General features: G+C 40.5%; 4 protein-coding genes across 4 annotated transcripts; all 4 read left to right on the forward strand.

The window, feature by feature from the left end:
* The first annotated feature begins 69 nt into the window (after window positions 1-69).
* Window positions 70-3,585, forward strand: LOC114161460 (extracellular calcium-sensing receptor-like). The gene is made up of 6 exons (XM_028044742.1): window positions 70-287; window positions 374-662; window positions 858-1,664; window positions 1,756-1,983; window positions 2,155-2,278; window positions 2,359-3,585. Exons 1-6 carry the CDS (start codon window positions 70-72, stop codon window positions 3,258-3,260), a joined length of 2,568 nt encoding a protein of 855 aa, XP_027900543.1. The 3' UTR covers window positions 3,261-3,585.
* Window positions 3,586-4,747: 1,162 nt separating this feature from the next.
* On the forward strand, window positions 4,748-8,206 carry LOC114161511 (extracellular calcium-sensing receptor-like). Its single transcript, XM_028044819.1, has 4 exons — window positions 4,748-4,985; window positions 5,060-5,345; window positions 5,418-6,242; window positions 6,330-8,206. Exons 1-4 carry the CDS (start codon window positions 4,780-4,782, stop codon window positions 7,800-7,802), a joined length of 2,790 nt encoding a protein of 929 aa, XP_027900620.1. The 5' UTR covers window positions 4,748-4,779; the 3' UTR covers window positions 7,803-8,206.
* Window positions 8,207-10,759: 2,553 nt separating this feature from the next.
* LOC114161476 (extracellular calcium-sensing receptor-like) lies at window positions 10,760-14,433 on the forward strand. Its single transcript, XM_028044778.1, has 5 exons — window positions 10,760-11,038; window positions 11,118-11,909; window positions 12,016-12,243; window positions 12,383-12,506; window positions 13,378-14,433. Exons 1-5 carry the CDS (start codon window positions 10,775-10,777, stop codon window positions 14,289-14,291), a joined length of 2,322 nt encoding a protein of 773 aa, XP_027900579.1. The 5' UTR covers window positions 10,760-10,774; the 3' UTR covers window positions 14,292-14,433.
* A 2,500-nt stretch (window positions 14,434-16,933) lies between these two features.
* On the forward strand, window positions 16,934-20,557 carry LOC114161477 (extracellular calcium-sensing receptor-like). The gene is made up of 6 exons (XM_028044779.1): window positions 16,934-16,986; window positions 17,072-17,369; window positions 17,496-18,287; window positions 18,435-18,662; window positions 18,792-18,915; window positions 19,644-20,557. Exons 1-6 carry the CDS (start codon window positions 16,949-16,951, stop codon window positions 20,555-20,557), a joined length of 2,394 nt encoding a protein of 797 aa, XP_027900580.1. The 5' UTR covers window positions 16,934-16,948.
* The last annotated feature ends 411 nt before the right edge of the window (window positions 20,558-20,968 follow it).

Raw genomic sequence — 20,968 nt, forward strand, 5'->3', positions numbered from 1 at the left:
GAGAAGCCATTTTTCAGTGATTCGTAGAGAAAGAGTGATTCAAGGTTGTGCCTTTTCCTTTTTTTTAACATGTGGAAAAATATCTGCATAATTCTGATGTTTGTAGTTATTACTAGAGGATTTGCACAGGATGAAACAGCTTTCTGTGAAATGCTGGGGAGCCGAGAGCTTCCTCTGATGTCTAAGGAGGGAGATATTGTTATAGGAGGAGCTTTTTCCCTTCACAGCCAAATCTCAAAGCTTTTACTCTCCTGGACCGAGTCACCAGAACCTCTCACGTGCTCCAGGTACTGGTATGCTGATTCCTGTTCTTGTTTTAATCAGGTTTTTGAACTCTGACGAAAGGCATAAACTTCAACATGTCTTTTTACAGAATCAACTTAAGGGAATTCCGGTTTGCACAAACAATGGTGTTTGCCATTGAGGAAATTAATAATAGCAGCTTTCTACTGCCTAATGTCTCACTTGGTTATAAGATATTCGACAGCTGTGCATCTGCGTTGCCTACGACACGTGCAGGAATGGGTTTGATGAACGGAGAGAAAAGGACTTCTGAAAAAAACTGCTCCGGCCAGTCGTCCATTCATGCCGTAGTTGGAACCTCTGAGTCTTCCACGACCATTGTGATGTTACAAATTTCAGGGATTTTCCAAATACCAGTGGTAAATGCTAACACTTATTTAGCATCAGTGGGACTCAACTTAAGAAAGTCCATGATTAACTTATCAAATAAATTAGATTGTGGTAACACATATTTCACTAGATCCGCAGGCCTAACAAATTCATGTAACAATATCCCAAGTAAGAAAGCATCTCTGAACATGCTAATGTTTTTGTGTCACTCTCTTTTCCTCTAGATAAGTCACTTTGCAACATGTGCTTGTCTTAGTAACAGAAAGGAGTATCCCTCCTTTTTCAGAACCATTCCCAGTGACTACTATCAGAGCAGAGCGCTGGCCAAACTGGTAAAACACTTCGGCTGGACGTGGGTCGGGGCAGTAAGAAGTGATAATGACTACGGTAACAATGGGATGGCGACTTTTATTGAAGCCGCGAATCAGGAGGGGATTTGTGTCGAATACTCTGAAGCCATCTCAAGGACTGGCTCCAGAGAGAATGTGGAGAGGGTTGTCAGGGTGATCCGTGGAGGTACAGCAAGTGTTTTAGTTGCATTCCTGGCTTATGATGAGATGGATGTTTTGCTGGAGGAAGCTTTGAGTCAAAACCTGACTGAGTTACAGTGGGTCGGCAGTGAATCCTGGATTACATCAGCTCATTTGGCTAAAAAGAGGTACTCTGGCATACTAAGCGGGTCGCTGGGCTTTGCAATAAGAAAGGCAAAAATCTCAGGCCTGCAAGATTTTCTCTTGAAGGTGAACCCAAGTCAGGAACCTCAGAGCAACCTACTGAGAGAGTTCTGGGAAACAACATTTGCGTGCAGTTTCCGGTCCAGTACACCTGACACAAAATTATGTTCTGGCGCCGAGAGTCTTCGAGATGTAGATAACGCTTTCACAGATGTGTCAGAGCTGAGGATATCCAACAACGTGTACAAGGCTGTGTACGCTGTTGCTCATGCCTTGCATAGCATGTTGAATTGTAAGCAAGGTGGTGAAAATGTGACTCACCCTTGCAAATTAAGAGATCGTCCAGAGCCAAGACAGGTTAAAACTTAATTTAATATTTAAAATAAATGTCTGTTGTTTTAAAATACATCTAAAATTGTGCTTATTAATCTCTTTCTAACATTGACAGGTTGTGAAATATCTCCAGGACATTAATTTTACTGTCGAGTCGGGAGAGAATGTGTATTTTGATGAAAACGGAGACCCCGCCGCAATTTATGAGCTCGTGAACTGGCAGAGAAACCCTGCAGGAGACGTTGTGTTCACAACTGTTGGAAAGTACGATGCTTCACATCCAGATGGAAACCAGTTGACCATGAATGGAGTCAACATCACATGGGCCGCAGAATCTGTGGAGGTATAAACAAATGAGTATTTCTGAACTTTAAACTTCATGAAACGAAGCAATGTAACATGGTACAATGAGATAAAAAGTAATTACTTTTAGCAAGTTTATTTTAAAATCTATTAATGTACATAGCTCATATATTTTTTGGGAACTGATTGTTGAATCGATCTGATGTTTTAGAAGCCGCTGTCTGTCTGCAGTGAGAACTGCCTGCCAGGCTTCCGGACAGCGATCATCAAAGGCAAACCCATCTGCTGCTTCTCCTGTGTCCCATGCGCTGCTGGAGAGGTCAGCAACACAAGCAGTGAGTGAAACAAGAGTTCTTCTCCTTATTTCTACTATGAACACACCAAACCCATTCCGGTTTTCATTTTTCCTGATCAGATTCTGCAGAGTGCTCTCAGTGTCCGTCGGAGTACTGGTCGAATGTCAACCACAGCAAATGTGTTCCAAAGGTGATTGAGTTCCTGTCATATGGAGAGACTATGGGGGCCCTCCTAACTGCCTTCTCGCTGTGCGGAGCCAGTTTAACACTTGTGGTCTTGTGCGTGTTTTTCCGGTTTCGGCACACGCCACTCGTCAAAGCCAGTAATTCTGAGCTGAGCTTCCTGCTCCTCTTCTCCTTGACTCTGTGTTTCCTCTGCTCTCTGGCTTTCATCGGCCAGCCCACTGCATGGTCCTGCATGCTCCGTCATACAGCTTGTGGTGTAGCTTTTGCTCTGTGCATCTCATGTATTCTTGCTAAAACGATAACCGTGGTGATGGCCTTTAAAGCTAAAAGACCAGCAAACATGTTTCCTCAGTGCTCAGCTCCACTTCAGAGAACGAGCGTCATTGGGTGTACTTTAATTCAAGTGTTTATTTGTGTCATATGGTTAGCTTTTGCTCCGCCATTTCCACACAAGAATATAGTTTACGCCAATGAAAAGATTATTCTACAGTGTGATTTAGGATCAGCTGTGGCGTTTTGGGCTGTGTTGGGGTATGTTGGATTTCTGGCTCTACTCTGCTTTATCTTGGCTTTTTTAGGCCGGAAGTTGCCTGATAACTTTAATGAAGCTAAATTCATTACCTTCAGCATGCTGATATTTAGTGCTGTCTGGCTCACATTCATCCCAGCATATGTCAGCTCTCCTGGTAAGTTTACTGTAGCAGTAGAGATATTTGCAATTCTAGCCTCCAGCTTTGGCTTGCTTTTCTGTATTTTTGCACCAAAATGTTATATTTTACTACTGAAACCTGAGAGGAATACTAAAAAACATTTGATGGGAAGACACAAGCTTTAGAAAATACAGTGGTAAAATAGTCCACATTTCAGCTGCTATTAGTTTCTGAACTCTTTCATAATTTCTTTGGTTCTTTATGCTTACTTTTCACTAATTATTTAGAAAAATACATTCACAATCCAGTACGCGTTTAACCATTACTTGTTGATATATCTGTTGATACTGTACTGTATATACACTGAGCAGCCTCAATAATGGCAAAATAACTGACATTAACTACCAATACCAGGGAATGTACTTTGTTATTACAGCACTTCATATTATAAAATGCTTAGGTTGAAACAGTAAAGTAAGGTAAATTGGAAAAAAAAAAATTAAAAGTTTATACAAATGACAGTGAAACAGAATTACAGAACAGAATTCAGGATGGACAATCAGTGTGATAATTTCACGACATTAAGTACAGATCAATTGAAAAACTTGATTTGAAAATAACAGAGTTTTTTGGGGGCTCGACAGTTTTTGTGTTGGTGGGTCCTTTGATCTGCAGTGCCTGTTCCAGGGTGTAAACGCTTTTTAAACTCTTAACTCTTATTAAAGTCATAAAAAGAAGAACAGCATCTTTGTGATCTTTTTGAAGCTCTTGTCTCTATGTGTGCACCAGTGAATGGAATAAGAGACATCTGTGTCGTCGAAATGTCCTTTTCTGATCCCAGTTTACAGCAGAAGTCTTGGTCAAAGAGTTAAAAATGTCTGATACCTGGACACTCAAATCTTACTACGTGTTGCTGTGGCTCTTTGGCTGCGTCTGGCGGAGGAGTTTTAAAGAAGAAAATAATTTTTTTTTTATTGTGATGTCTTGCAAAGCTGTTCTATTGGCTGTTCACACAAATTTCTCAGTCTTAAAAGTCTACATTTCCTCTGACATCCCCAGCTGCCTGGAAAAGAGGAGCTAGAAAACTAATCATAAAATTTTAAGTCATCCAAAGCATGACTTTTTTTATTCTTTCTTTCTCAAAAAAGAATAAAAAAACTTAAAATGTTATAATAAAACTGAGTGAATGTACAATTATTTCTTCTGTTAACTGCATAAAACAACCCTAGCATGTAAAACAGATGAATTATTAAAAACTGTACATGTCTGTGTCCAGGCAAATATATAATATAAATAAATTAAAAAAATACAGTTAAACGGTGTTCAGGTGAGACACTTTAGCAGTTTATGTTTGCCTAAAGAAATTGCAGTTTTTCTGCAGAAACCACAGAAAAATGAATGAGATAGATTGTGGCCTCTGAAAATAATTGGCAAAATTTTTGAAAGAATGTATTCAAGCATCCTGTTGTATTGTTAAAAGTATGTTTTTATGATAAAACCAATTTAAAGAAGCATTTACAGGAGAGCGTACAGGACTTAAAGGTCTGCTTCCCTATCAGTGACAAAACAAGCGACGTAATTGGTGAAGACAATGAAAATATTCAGAAACAACCCTGCTGGGGTTTGATGCGCTCCTATAAAACAGTCCGACTCTACCTGTGCTATCACTTAGGATTTGTGTGCTAAGTACTCAGGTGAGGAATTATGCCGCCTATTGTGGGCCTGTTACTTTTCTGTCTCGTGGATGTAAGAGGGGAAAACTCTTCGTGTCAAATATACGGGACAAAAGAACTGTCTCAGTTTTCTAAGGAGGGAGATATCATCATCGGAGGTATTTTCTCCTTCCACCAGAACCCGGTCACAGTCAGTCCAGCACTCACAATCAACCCGGGAGCAATCCAGTGTAAAGGGTAAGACACTTACAGATTAAGGATGAATCTTTCGTCATCTTGCGATTTTCATGACTTTTTGCATTCTTTTACAGGCTGGAAATAGGTGAGCTTCAGTATGCGTACACCATGATGTTTGTGATAGATGAAATTAACAACAGCACTGAACTGCTGCCAGACGTGACACTCGGTTATAGGATCTTTGACTCCTGCCCAAGCATACCTCTGTCTATCAGGTCATCGCTGAATCTAATGAATCCACATGAAGACAGTGAGGGGTTGTGTAGCAACCTCTCCAACGTGTATGCTGTCATTGGGGACACAACTTCCACCTCTACTATAGGCATAGCACGCACGCTGGGTCCCTTCAGTATACCTGTGGTGAGTGGGATTCATGCATTCTGACTAACTGGGAAGAATGATGCGACTTTAATTTTCTATTTTTCTTTTCAGATCAGTCATTCAGCCACTTGTGCATGTCTCAGCGACAGGAGAATCTACGCGTCCTTCTTTCGAACCATACCGAGTGACATTCATCAAAGCAAAGCACTAGCAAAGCTTGTGAAACACTTTGGCTGGACTTGGGTGGGAGCAATCCGAACTAACAATGACTATGGAAATGGTGGCATGGCCAGCTTCTTGGAAGCAGCAACAAAGGAAGGCGTGTGCGTTGAGTATTCAGTCGCCATCTACCGAACCGACCCCAGGAAGTCATTCCTACAAGTCGTGGATATTATGAGAAAATCCACCTCTAAGGTCATAGTTGCTTTTGCAGATGCGACAGATCTTGATGTACTCATGAAAGAGCTCCATGCCCAGAATGTGACAGGCCTGCAGTGGGTGGGAAGCGAAGGCTGGATCACGTATCGTTACTTTGCCTCTCAGGCGAACTACGCCGTGGTTCAGGGGGCCGTAGGCTTCGCAGCACTGAATGCTCACATCCCTGGGCTGCAGGAGTTCCTCACCAACAGCAGACCATCCACCGCACCAGGAAATCAGGGACTCGTTGAGTTGTGGGAAACACTCTTTGACTGCACCCTGTCACCAAAAACAGGGATTTACCCACAGGATCGTGTTACAGTTTGCAGCGGCACAGAGACTCTGCGGGATGTAAAGACGCGATTTACTGATGTTTCAGATGCCACCCTGTTGAATAATGTCTACAAAGCCATATACGCTGTTGCTCATGCTTTGAGCATGCTGTTTAATTGCAAAGATGGAGAGGGGCCCTTTGAGAACAATACTTGTGCTGACAGGCAAAATTTTCAACCATGGCAGGTAAACATGAACAAAAACAACAATGTGCTTGAATCCAAACAGCAATGATGTGGTAATCATGAAAAACTCACGTTTCCCCCCTTGTAGGTGTTGCACTACCTAACGCAGGTAAATTTCACCAGTAAAACTGGTGAAAATGTTTTCTTCGACGAGTTTGGTGACCCCGTCGCACGTTACGCACTGGTAAACTGGCAACTGGATAAGACAGGGTACATACAGTTTGAAACTATTGGTTATTATGATGCCTCCAGACCTGAAGGTCAGCAGTTTGAGATGGAAGTTGGAGTGAGAGCCATCTGGGCAGGAGAAAGTCATGATGTGAGTCAAATTAGACTCTCTGTTCACTGTGGAGTTTGTGTTTACATTGTTTCAGCTTTAAATAATGTCTCTGTGTGTCAGGTACCGACATCCATCTGCAGTGACAGCTGTTTGCCTGGCACTAGTCGGGCTTTCATTAAAGGCAAACCCGTCTGCTGCTTTGACTGCATCGTCTGTGCTGAGGGGGAGTTCAGCAACAGCACAAGTGAGGCGGTGGGATTTGTAGCCTTTACCCTGGTGCTCATTGTGTTTCTGATGGGTAAAATCACTGCCAGCACTTTACTGGTATACTTGAAGATGTGTTCTCTGCACAGCTTAAACATATTTATCCTTTCAGATGCAGTGAAATGTGAAAAATGCCCTCCTGAGTACAAGTCCAGTGAAGAGAGGAACCAATGTAACTTAAAATCAGTTGAGTTCCTCACCTTCACAGAACTAATGGGTATAACGTTGGTCACCTTGTCTTTCGTTGGTGCAATCTCAACAGTGGCTGTAAGCCTGATATTTTTCTGCCAAAGACACACGCCCATTGTCCGAGCCAACAACTCTGAGTTGAGTTTCCTGCTGCTGTTCTCCTTGGGGTTGTGCTTTCTGTGTTCTCTGACCTTCATCGGCCGACCCTCTGATTGGTCCTGCATGCTGCGCCACACAGCTTTCGGCATTACCTTTGTCCTCTGTGTGTCCTGTATTCTGGGGAAAACAACGGTGGTTTTGTTGGCCTTTCGGGCTACCATTCCTGGCAGCAATGTGATGAAATGGTTTGGCCCTCCACAGCAGAGAGTCAGTGTCTTAGCTCTCACACTTGTACAGGTTTTGATTTGTATAATATGGCTAACAGTCAGCCCTCCCCATCCATTCAAAAACACTCAATATTACAGCGAGAAGATCATTCTAGAGTGTGCACTTGGATCACCTTTGGGCTTCTGGGCCGTATTGGGATATATTGGGGTTTTAGCTATGTTGTGCTTTGGATTGGCCTTCTTAGCCAGAAAGCTTCCTGACAATTTCAATGAAGCTAGGTTAATCACTTTCAGCATGCTGATATTCTGTGCCGTGTGGATAACTTTCATTCCAGCTTATGTGAGCTCTCCTGGGAAATTCAGTGTGGCTGTGGAGATATTTGCCATTCTGGCTTCAAGTTATGGGATGCTGCTCTGTATTTTTTTGCCTAAGTGTTACATCATTTTATTTAAACCCCAAAACAATACAAAGAAACATTTGATGAATAAAAGCACACTTTAAGATGTATGTCTCAACTAAAAAAACGTAAAAATAATCATACCATTGTGGTCTTTCTCATGGAGAAAATATTAATGTTAAAATTGTTCAAACTAATGGCGTGCCCTCGTGCATTAAGAATCGGCAGTATTTATTACGCCTGTGAATTTGAAACTCCAACCAGAAAAGTAAAGCATTGTAAGGTCAATCCGAGTTTAACAATTGTATGTGTGAACAATTTTATTGGCACTTGTGTCTATTTGTATCTCATTAAACAAGAGTAAGAAGCTGAGAAATACATTATATAAGTTATAGTAGTTAACTCTACAAATCTCACTGGATTTCTCTCTCTGATGAAAATGTTCCTGTGGTGCTAGCTAAGAAAAGATTTAACACAGCATGTTGATATGCAAGGAACTCAAAATGGAAAAAGGATAAAGTTTTTACAATTTCTATACATTAACATGCATCTGAGCTTGTCTTGTCGCTAATAAAAGCTTGACTAAAATAAAGCAGAAAAACTTGTAGTGTGGCTTTTTTGTGTCACAGTGCGCACCCCCCCCACACACACACACACATATAGCCACAGCTGTCCTGGAACAGACTGAGAGAAAGCTGTCATACAGTCACCACCAGCAGCAGGCAAGGTGAGCGAAGTGCCTTGCCCAAGGACACAATGACCTGAGTGGAGTGAGCGTTCAAATCACCAGCGCACCGGTAACAAAACAAACTCCTACTTCCTGAGCTACTGTCACCCCTACTGCTAATTCAACTTTTCATGCGTGCTGAAGGTTAACTGGTTTACGTTTTGTTGATCAAAAAGGAAACTAGTTTTCATTTCACTTCCTGCTCACGCTGTTTTGACTGCTGGTTGTTCTCCGTTAACCTGTCTCTGGCTCCTGATAAGTTATTTCTTTATGACCAGGTCAAAGCGAGAGCTGAGACCTCATATTTATTGGTGTCTTACAAAATTCTGCATGCTAACGTTATTTTGACACAATAGCAGAGAGCGATTTGTTGAAAAAACAAAAACAAAAAAACAACCCATATACTATACGAAAACTACAAGACAAGTCAAGGACCTTGTTGTAGGTAAGCTCTGGAACACGGTGGCTTTGATAGCCACCATAACTACCTGGAGTCCAGCTGGAGGCTTTAACCTTTCCTAGCTGAACTCAGGCTGGAATGATGGAAGGGGATGTGTGGCCAACTGAGCCTCAGTTGGAAGTCATCTAGCAATACAAAAGTTGCACTTTCAATTCCATCTTCCTCCTGTCACATGTCAATGTGAACCTGGGAAATTCACTAAACCCACAGACCAATCTGCATTTTGGTTCTCACATTTGTAAGTGCGATTGGGTGAATGTGCCTCGTGTATAAAGCAGTTTAATTAGTTGATGTCACTTGAATAATGCCATGTAGATTAAGTCCATTCATCATTCACAAGGCAAGGTGCTTAGATTAAGCAAAACATTGTCCCTGTGTTCAGGAGAGTGCCATGAATTAATAACGAGCCGAAGTCTTCGACTCTGTCCTGCAAACTTTTGAAGTGTCTCTGGTCCAACAACAGCTGGATCCAAATTTCTGCTAATGATCTGATTATTTCACTCAGGTGTGGTGAAGCGCCCTGTCTGTCTGTGTTGACAGACTGGAGGCCTGTCCAGGGTGAACCCGCCTCTCGCCCGGAACATTAGCTGGAGATAGGCACCAGCACCCTTCCCGACCCCACTAGGGAAGTGTGTAAAGAAAATGGATGGATGGATGGAAGTGTGTTGAAGCAGAGACGCATCTAAAAGTTTCGGGACACTGGCTCTCGAGGACTGGAGTTGAAGACCCAAAGCAGCACTAGGAGTTTAGCTGAAAAGGAACAGGCTGTTTAAAGTTATAATTGGGAGAATCTGACTGGACTGGATTGCTAAAAAATAAAAAGCCCTTTAAAGTGAACTTCTTTTTGCAAAATCATGGTGCCGTGCCTGAGTCCCTTAAAATTTTTGATTAAAATTAAACCCTTCCAACAAAATTGGCAGCAATACCACGTCATTCCCACATCCGATTTTTTCAAGCTAGAAATAAGGGTATTTGAGGATATGAAGAGGTTATGCATAACATAATGAGAGACAAACACAAAAAACAAAAAAAAGCCTCATTGACTATTGAGTGATATTTCAAAACAAAAGGAAAAGATAAAATAAAGTGTGACCAGATGGTTTTCTATGACGTACAGACAACTGTGAAAATATTTACTTATTTATTCAGCACTGATTAAATTTGGAAACAACAAACGTCTGTAAAAATGTTGTTGGTCAGTACAATGCATTATTTTAAAATTTGCTGGATTAATATTACATCTGTTATGAATACATTTTCAGAAGAGAAACTGTCTTCCCTATTTACATATATCAATTTATTTTTAAGAGAACCCAAATCCTGTAACTTTCCTCCTCCCCTTTCTCCGCCTTGTAGTCCCACGGAAAGAAAATGTCGCTGTCCCTCATATATGAGCTGATCCAGAATTCATAAAACACCTTTTCCAAGTATTAGTTTACCTGAAGGTTTATGAAATGCTGCTTGGTGATTTGGCTTCTGCAGACATGACGTTCATGCACAGTTGGCCTGAGTTGGGATGTGTGCTCTTACAGCTGTTGTTATCTGTGTCTTTCTCTCAGACTGGGGAGCCATTGTGTAGGCAGCTAGGAGATTCAGAGATCCCTCAGCTGTACAGGGATGGTGACATAAAGCTGGGAGGAATCTTCTACTTTCACAGCAGCTGGAAGAACATAGAGAGCACCTATGAAAGTAAGCCGTTGCCACTGCAATGCATCAGGTAAATTATATCTTTTAAATCTTGTTTGCAACTTACCTTTGTTTTCTGTTATCATGCAAGTGGATGCTTCATGTGCAATAGTACTATCACTATATCAGAAAAAAATTAGAGTTATCTCTTGTTGTCGTTTGAATCAAGTATAAATTTCAGAGAAATCCAGTTTGCCCAGACCATGCTCTTTGCCATTGAGGAGATAAATAACAGAACGGACGTACTGCCAGGTATTTCTCTTGGATACAGCATATATGACACTTGTGGCTCCATTCCCAGAAGCATAAAAGTTGCGCTTGCCTTGAACAATCGCAATGAAAGTGTGTCTTCAAACTCTGACACTCCGTGTACCAAACCAGTACAAGTTCAGGCTATAGTGGGAGAAACTTCTTCATCTCCTAGCACTGCAATATCGACTCTCATCGGACCATTTGACATACCACTGGTATGTTAAACTTGTACAATTAAAATTATATTTAAGATGGAAATATTATTATGATCTTCATTTTGTGATCTTTTTTTAGATCAGCCACTTTGCCACATGTGCTTGTCTCAGTGATAAAACCAAGTATCCATCCTTTCTCAGAACCGTACCCAGTGACTACTATCAGAGCAGAGCTCTGGCTCATCTGGTCAAACATTTTGGCTGGACTTGGGTCGGAGCCGTCCGAAGCAATGACGATTATGGCAATAATGGCATTGCTACATTCACAGAGACTGCAGAGCAGCTGGGCATTTGCTTGGAATATTCTGTTTCTTTCTTTAGAACAGATTCAACAGAAAAAATGCAAAAGGTGATCAACACTATAAAGACGTCCACCTCAAAGGTGATTATCGCCTTCGTCGCACACTTGGACATGGACGTGCTTATACATGAGTTGTCAAACCACAACATGACCGGCTACCAGTGGGTGGGAAGTGAAGGGTGGATCTCTGATTCTCAGTTTGCAGCAGTGGATAAGAATCGCATCCTGGACGGAGCGATCGGTGTTTCCGTTCCTAAAACTCATGTGAGCGGTCTCAAAGAGTTCATACTAGACGTGAGGCCACTCAGATCTTTAAATAACGACTTGTATAAAGAGTTCTGGGAGACGTTGTTTAGCTGCAAGTTCAAGCAGGAGAAATCAGATGGAAATTATAGAGAATGTACAGGACACGAGGATCTGACTGGAGTGGAAAACAGCTTCACTGACATGTCCCTCATGCCCATTTTTAGCAATGTGTATAAAGGAGTGTATGCAGTGGCTCACGCTCTGCATGATATTCTCGGATGTGATAAAACCTGTAACAACAATGTGCAGCTTGACCCATTCACGGTGAGAATAAAAAATATAAGTAAAGACAAAGGTTACAGAGAAGTATACTAAGGCAGATATCCATGTATTATTTCCATTGAGTTGAAAAAAATAACTTGTGTCTTAGATTTTGCAACGCATTCAAAAGATTCACTTCAAAACAAAGGAGGGAGAAGAGGTTTACTTTAACGAGAACGGAGATCCAGCTGCAAAGTATGAAATTTTGCACTGGCAGCCAAGAGAAAACGGCACTTTGGACTTTGTCATAGTTGGCGTTTATGATGCATCGTTACCATTTGACAAACAGCTCAGCCTTCAAAATACGACCTTAAGATGGGCGCAGAGCTCAACAAAGGTAAAAACCGCTACAGTTGCTAAGTGCGTGTTTTTCAGTGTTTAAATGCTTTTACTTTATATTTTATACTTATATATTCGAAAACAGTCATAAAGACCTGTGAGAGCAACGTATAATATTGTTGAGGTGATTTCTGTAGGTACCTGTGTCGGTGTGCAGTGAGAAGTGTCCCCCAGGGACCCGGAAGGTTCTCCAGAAAGGAAAACCCGTCTGCTGCCACGACTGCATAAGATGTGCCGACGGAGAAATTAGCAATGTTACAGGTATCGATGAATTTATTGCAACATTTAAGAAATTTTAATACTGAACAAAAGAATTTCCAATCTCAAAGAGTTGCATAACAAAACGTTTGTTAAATGGAACCTACTATTTTTTTCCTTATAGGTAAACATAATTTACTTACATACCTTGACTTGCGGACTAAATATATATATAAATATATACAGTACAGACCAAAAGTTTGGACACACCTTCTCATTGAATTCAATGAGAAAGTGTGTCCAAACTTTTGATCTGTACTGTATATACATATATATATATATATATATATATATATATATATATATATATATATATATATTTTTTTTTTTAGCATAGTCTTTAAAACATCAGTGTGAGTAAAATTAATCTATACCATGTGTTTCCGTTGGTAAATTACGTTGTTGAAATGAAGGAATTTTCCAAGAATATTATTTATTGAATATGACTGTATAAAAAAAAGACATATTTGTTTTAGAATATTCTGTAGAGCACAGAGAAATGCCAAATGCCCTTATTTGAATTTTATTAAATATGATATGAATTGTCATAAAAAATCTGAACATTTTAACGAGCATCATATAGAATTTGTTCTAGTATCAGCTAGTGAAAACTGATTTAAAAATAAACTAAATCTTAAGAGAACAGACTTAGGAATAGTTTTATAAATTAAGGGTATATGCTACCATTTCTTATAACATATGAAAAATACGTAAGATAAAATTCTGAATAACCTCAAAAATTCTGAATAACCTCAAAATGAAAATGTCTGGCCTGAAAAGTTGTTGTTATTTTTCGGCCCAGTCTTCATGGCAGAAATAAAAGTTTGAAGACCTACAATATATATATTTTTTTCTTAATTTGTTAAATTTGCAGATGCTGTCATTTGTGTAAGATGTCCCCCTGAATCCTGGCCAAACGAGAGAAGAGATGCCTGTATAGAGAAGGAAGTTGTATTTCTATCATATGAAGAAATTATGGGCATACTCCTCACTGCTGCAGCCTTATTTGGAACATGTATAACAGCCATTGTGATAGTAATTTTTTTCAGATACAGAAAAACTCCTCTTGTCAGAGCAAACAACTCTGAGCTGAGCTTCCTCCTCCTGTTCTCTCTGACCCTGTGTTTCCTCTGCTCTCTGACCTTCATCGGCCAGCCCTCTACGTGGTCCTGCATGCTGCGGCACACAGCCTTCGGCATCACCTTTGTCCTCTGCCTCTCCTGTGTTCTGGGGAAAACCATGGTGGTTTTAATGGCGTTCAAAGCTTCACTTCCTGGGAGAAATGTAATGAAATGGTTTGGGCCTACGCAGCAGAGGCTGAGCGTTCTGGGTTTCACTCTCGTGCAAGTGATCATCTGCATCCTCTGGTTAAGCGTCTCTCCTCCTTTTCCCTACAAAAATTTTAAGGAAATTAAAGAAAAAATCATCCTGGAGTGTGCCCTGGGCTCTGCTGTGGGTTTCTGGTCCATCCTCGGTTACATAGGACTTCTTGCCGTCCTGTGTTTTGTTTTTGCTTTTTTAGCTCGGAAGTTGCCCGATAATTTTAACGAAGCCAAATTTATCACCTTCAGCATGCTGATATTCTGCGCTGTGTGGATCACTTTCATCCCAGCGTACGTCAGCTCTCCTGGAAATTTCAGTGTCGCTGTAGAAATCTTTGCTATCCTTGCCTCCACGTTTGGGCTGTTAATTTGTATTTTTATCCCAAAATGTTATATCATGTTACTGAAACCAGAGAAAAATACAAAGAAGCACATGATGGGGAAAGGGCCACAAAAGTCATTCTGAAGATAAAGCTTTGCCACCACCAAAAACGTCTGCTGAAAACTGCTGAATATGAATGTAAATGTAATAAGTTTACTTTATATGCATTTTCATCCTGAATAAATTCATGTGTGTACTACAACTTATAAAAATAAACAGTAAAACATTTAAAACATCACATAGCAGCTCTAAACCTGGATCTTTTATAAAACTGTAATCGACATGATTTGTTGTATCTTTTCAAAGGCATACACATAGTCAAAGATAAAGACTGCTTGGTAAGATTAGCTTCCATAACCACACAGATGATACACAGCTCTACATTACGAGGTCACCAGGTGACTCAGAACCAATCCACAATGTTAGGGTGACGAGACCACTTTTTGATGGTCTCGTCTTGGACTTGACCACATTTGGTCTCGGGCGCTGAGGACTCGGGATTTTATTTCAAGACCAGTCAAGACCGCAACTATGAAAATATCACTAAACTTGCCTCGGTCTTGGTCTTGACTTGGTCTCGATACACTCTGGTCTTGGTCTTGACTCGGTCTCGATACACTCTGGTCTTGGTCTTGACTCGGTCTCGATACACTCTGGTCTTGGTCTTGACTCGGTCTCGATACACTCTGGTCTTGGTCTTGACTCGGTCTCGATACACTCTGGTCTTGGTCTTGACTTGGTCTCGGACCCTAAAAGTCTTGGTCTTGTCTTGGTCTTGGGTTAGGTGGTCTTTATTACAACACTCCCAATCCAATCACTGAATAAATGCCTAGAACAGATAAATGAGTGGATGTGCCACAACTTTCTCCAGATGAACAAAAGCAAAATTTAAGTTATTATTTGTAGTCAACGTACTGTTTCAGTTATTACAGCTAGAAACCAGCAATCAGGCCCCAAATCATCACCAGAACTCAGGTCCGAGTTCAGATGATGAACTCAGACATGAACATTCAGAGCCACATAAAGACAGGTACAAAGTCGGCCTTCTACCACCTGAAGAATATTTCAAGGATTAAGAACTAATCTCCCAGCAAGATCTAGAGAAACTCATACACACATTTATCTGTAGTGGCACTGATTACAGCGACAATATCTTCACAGGTCTGCATAACATGATACCTGCTACCTGCAGTTGATCCAGAACGCTGCTGCTTGTCTTCTCACTAGAACCAGGAAGATAGAGCACATCATCTCAGTTTTAACGTCTTTACACTGACTCCCTATAGTTCAGAACAGACTTTAAAATGTTTTTATTAGTTTATAACTGACTAAAAGGCTTAGCACCAAAATACATTAAAGACCTGCTGCTGTTGTATCAACCTTCCAGACCCCTCAGGTCTTCTGGTTCTGATCTCTGCTTCCCCAGAACCAAACATGGAGAAGCAGCATTCAGCTTCTATTCGCCACAAATCTGGAACAAACTTCCAGAAAACTGCAAAACAGCCGGAACACTGAGATCTTTTAACTCTAGACTAAAAGCCCACTTGTTTAGAGTTGCTTTTTTAACCACATTAAATGGAACATTGACCAACATATCTGATGCGTATTGATGATTTTGATGATGGCACTCATCAAAATGTAATGTTTGTTACTGGTTTCTTAACTGTTGAATGTATGGTGTGTTGTTTTTTATAACTTTTTATTGTTGTGTTTTAAAGCTGTGAAGCTCTTTGAACTGCCCTGTTGCTGAAATGTGCTGTACAAGTAAACTTGATTGATTGATTATTTAAGAGAGCAAAAACTTGCTTCATGTATCTGTGGACGGAAACACTTTTACAAATTGAACTTTAATTTGTCTGTTGTGTTAGTGTAATTCACTGAATAAAGTTCTGCATCTTACATATTTTCATCCATCCATTTTCTAATACCCTTGACCCTAGTGGGGTCAGGGGGGTGCTGGTGCCTATCTCCGGCAAACGTTTCTGGCGAGAGGCGGGGTACAACCCCGGTCAGGTCACCAGTCTGTCGCAGTACATATTTTCAGCTGCAGAGTAAGACAATAAATTAGGAAATAATCTAGATTTGGCTCGATATTTTATGAATGACTTGCATTTTCAGAAATAATGACTTTTGCATGCATGGCTGTATGAATTGGATGTGGATTCTGGAATTTATGCCTTTTCCACAGTCTGAAATTTCGCCGGAGCGTTGCCAGACTGAATTCATTTTTGTACTGCAGTGAAAAAAAGTTTGCCAAAAGCCTCAACTTTCATAAGAATACATGCCAAGACAAATTAATTTGAATATAAATTAAACTTGAAGGGAAGATGTCAAGATATGAATCCTAATACACATTTAAATCACACGTCAAGCACAATAACAGTTGACCATCAAGTCCCTCCCCTTTTTCTTTTTAGTAGTTCCACAGAGACACCATGTCACCGTTTAATATTTATATGCAGATCCATTCATAAGTGGCTGTCAGAGTGTTAGTTTACATTTTGGTTTACGAAACACCACCCAGTGATTTGTTCATTTCAGAAAACATGAGATTCATGCAGGGATGGCCTGAGCTGGGATGTGCACTTCTGCAACTTGTTTTTCTGGTGTCTTTCTCGCAGACGGAGGAGCCCTTATGCGTGCAGATAGGAGACCCTGAGATCGCTCAGCTGTCCCAGGATGGGGACATTGTGTTGGGTGGGATCTTCTACTTCCACAGCAGTTGGAAGAACAGAGAGGACATGTACACACAAAAGCCTTTGGCTCTGCAATGCATCAGGTAACTATCACCAGAAAACGCTGCATTACAGCTTAGCATTGTTTTACCAGGTGTCATGCCAACCTGTTGTTAATCTTAAATCAAGCTTGAATTTCAGAGAGTTCCAGTTTGCACAGACCATGCTCTTTGCCATCGAGGAAATAAACAACAGTACAGACCTACTGCCGGGCGTTTCTCTGGGTTATAGCATCTACGACACTTGTGGTTCGATTCCCAAAACCATAAAAGTTGCTCTGGCTTTGAACAATGATAATGTGAATACATCTTCAAACTCTGACGCACCGTGTACCAAACCAGTACAAGTGCAGGCTATAGTGGGGGAAACGTCTTCATCTCCCAGCACTGCAATAGGTAGTCTCATTGGACCATTTCACATACCACTGGTAAGTAGAGCTGTTAAATCTATTTTGTTTTTCTAAAAAGTTATCCAAATTTAAATAAAAGTGTAACATACTTTAGTTTGCTTATAATTTATGTCATTTTCTGGATAAATATCTGATTTCTTTTAGATCAGCCACTTTGCCACGTGTGCTTGTCTCAGTGATAAAACAAAGTATCCATCCTTTCTAAGAACAATACCCAGTGACTACTATCAGAGCAGAGCTCTGGCTCAACTGGTCAAACATTTCGGGTGGACTTGGGTCGGAGCCGTCAGAACCAACGACGACTACGGCAACAACGGCATGGCGACATTCACAGAAACTGCAGAGCAGCTGGGAATTTGTCTGGAATATTCTGTCTCTTTCTTCAGAACGGATTCAACAGAAAAAATCCAGAAGGTGATCAAAACGATACAGGCTTCGACCTCCAAAGTGATCGTTGCTTTTGTATCACACTTGGACATGGATGTGCTTATACACGAGATGTCCAACTATAACCTGACCGGGTACCAGTGGGTGGGAAGTGAGTCCTGGATCTCTGATTCTCAAATTGCGGCAGTGGATAAGAATCACGTGCTGGACGGAGCGATCGGCGTTTCCATCCCCAATACGCATGTGAGCGGTCTCAGAGAGTTCATACTAGACGTGAGGCCACTCAGATCTTTAAATAACGACTTGTATAAAGAGTTCTGGGAGACGTTGTTTAGCTGCAAGTTCAAGCAGGAGAAATCAGATGGAAATTATAGAGAATGTACAGGACACGAGGATCTGACTGGAGTGGAAAACAGCTTCACTGACATGTCCCTCATGCCCATTTTTAACAATGTGTATAAGGGAGTGTATGCAGTGGCTCACGCTCTGCATGATATTCTCGGATGTGATAAAACCTGTAACAACAATGTGCAGCTTGACCCATTCACGGTGAGCATATATAATGTCAGGGTTTTTCCATGTAGATACATCAGAAAGAGCAAAGAGAAAGAAAGCCGAGAAGTGTACTAAAGAGTGTGCATGTGTCATAGTTACTCTTTGAGTTATGCAATTAAAAAAAAAAAAACAATTCCTTAGATTTTGCAGCACATTCAAAAGATTCACTTCAAGACAAAGGAAGGAGAAGAGGTTTACTTTAATGAGAACGGAGATCCAGCTGCAAAGTATGAAGTTATAAACTGGCAACCAAGAGAAAACGGCAGTGTGGACTTTATCACAGTTGGTGTTTATGATGCGTCATTACCATTTGATGAACAGCTAAAACTGCAAAACAAGTCAATACTTTGGTCCCAGAGCTCAAAACAGGTACAAACAACTGTAAATGGTCATTCCTACTTATAACTGACACAATAAATATTTGCTGCTTTGTTATTTTTAAGATTTTGGAAAATGAATCAGTGAATCTTTTAATTTGTGAGGCTTTTGTTTCTGCAGGTACCTGTGTCGGTTTGCAGTGAGAAGTGTCCCCCAGGGACCCGGAAGGTTCTCCAGAAAGGAAAACCCGTCTGCTGCCACGACTGTATAGGATGTGCAGAAGGAGAAATGAGCAACATGACAGGTTTAGAACATTTGAACACAATATTGGACTTTTTTTTTTGTCACAGTGAAAGAGTCACAGCTTGTTGGATTTTATACTTTCTGTAACATCAATTGCCCATTTGGGACTCAATAAATCTTAATCTGAATAGTCTCTGCTGAAATGCTGCTTAAAAGTTGGGTTTTAAAAAAAAATAAAAAAAATAATTCTCAAAAGTGTGGGTTTGTGTTGATAGGCCAGGCTCAATTTAATTTGAACATATTCAATTTGGTTCAATTTGACCTATTTAAGCAGCGTCAACAGAAAACAACTATTGCTTCAAGGCGTTGTGGCATTTAGTAGACACAGGTTGCAGGCTTGAATTAGAGTATGATAAACTCAAAAACATTTCGAAGCAAAGATTATTACAAGACAGATGTAAACATTTTGTCATCGGGGAATGTTTTCAATGCCATACAAATTGCTCTTTGGATTTTTTGCAACAAATTGCAAAATATCTGTTGGTAGAAAATGTTTTCAAAGTTGACTTCATAGAATTTTTTTTTTTTTAAACGACGCTAAATTGTTTGCAAAGTAATTTTTTTTATCCTTTCCCCGTTCTCAAGATTTTCAGGATTAAGACACTTTAACTAGAAAAACAAGTTTGAAGAAGTCTCATCGCTTCTTCCTTTCCATAATCTGATACATTTTGGCATCAAAATATACATATAAAAAAAAAAATTCTCTAAGACTAATGCCATGTTTTGCAGATGCTGTCACCTGTGTAAGATGTCCCCCTGAATCCTGGTCAAATGAGAGAAGAGATGCCTGTATAAAGAAAGAAGCTGTTTTTTTATCATACGATGAAATTATGGGCATACTCCTCACTGCTGCGTCTTTATTTGGGACATGTATAACAGCTATTGTGACAATCATTTTCTACAGAAACAGAAAAACTCCTCTTGTCAGAGCAAACAACTCTGAGCTGAGCTTCCTCCTCCTGTTCTCTCTGACCCTGTGTTTCCTCTGCTCTCTGACCTTCATCGGCCAGCCCTCTACGTGGTCCTGCATGCTGCGGCACACAGCCTTCGGCATCACCTTTGTGCTCTGCCTCTCCTGTGTTCTGGGGAAAACCATGGTGGTTTTAATGGCGTTCAAAGCTACACTTCCTGGGAGAAATGTAATGAAATGGTTTGGGCCTACGCAGCAGAGGCTGAGCGTTCTGGGTTTCACTCTCGTACAAGTGATCATCTGCATCCTCTGGCTAAGCATCTCTCCTCCGTTTCCATCTAAAAATTTTAAGGAATTTAAAGAAAAAATCATCCTGGAGTGTGCCCTGGGCTCTGCTGTGGGTTTCTGGTCCGTCCTCGGTTACATAGGACTTCTTGCCGTCCTGTGTTTTGTTTTTGCTTTTTTAGCTCGGAAGTTGCCCGATAATTTTAACGAAGCCAAATTCATCACCTTCAGCATGCTGATATTCTGCGCTGTGTGGATCACTTTCATCCCAGCGTACGTCAGCTCTCCTGGAAATTTCAGTGTCGCTGTAGAAATCTTTGCTATCCTTGCCTCAACGTTTGGGCTGTTAATTTGTATTTTTATCCCAAAATGTTATATCATGTTACTGAAACCAGAGAAAAATACAAAAAAGCACATGATGGGGAAAGGGCCACAAAAGACGTTCTGAAGAGTAAATCTTTGTAACAATGTAAATTTGTTTATATTTAGCCTTCTATCATCAGCAAAGTCTTAATATAATGTAAGTAAAGGCTTTAGCTTATTTAATAGTTTTTAAAAATAAAAGCTTTTCTTAAATTCATGCAGATGTTCCATTGTGTACAAAAAATTTAATGAAGAATGATGTTTTATGATCTTTAATAACTTTAGGTCATGTGTGCAGGTTCATTCATTCAGTGTTTCCTGCTTATCTGACATCAGTTTGCAACGATAATAGATCCAGATGGAAACACGTCTCTCCATCAACACCCTCCAGCTCACTGTGGAAGATTACTAGGCCTTTCTAGAATACGCTAGCAAACTCTCTAAGTGCCTGGCGCTTTGGGAAATGTCCAAATGAAGGTCAAAAACTCCAACCTCT

Source organism: Xiphophorus couchianus, chromosome 18 (assembly GCF_001444195.1).
Source record: "Xiphophorus couchianus chromosome 18, X_couchianus-1.0, whole genome shotgun sequence".
Lineage (NCBI taxonomy): Eukaryota > Metazoa > Chordata > Actinopteri > Cyprinodontiformes > Poeciliidae > Xiphophorus > Xiphophorus couchianus.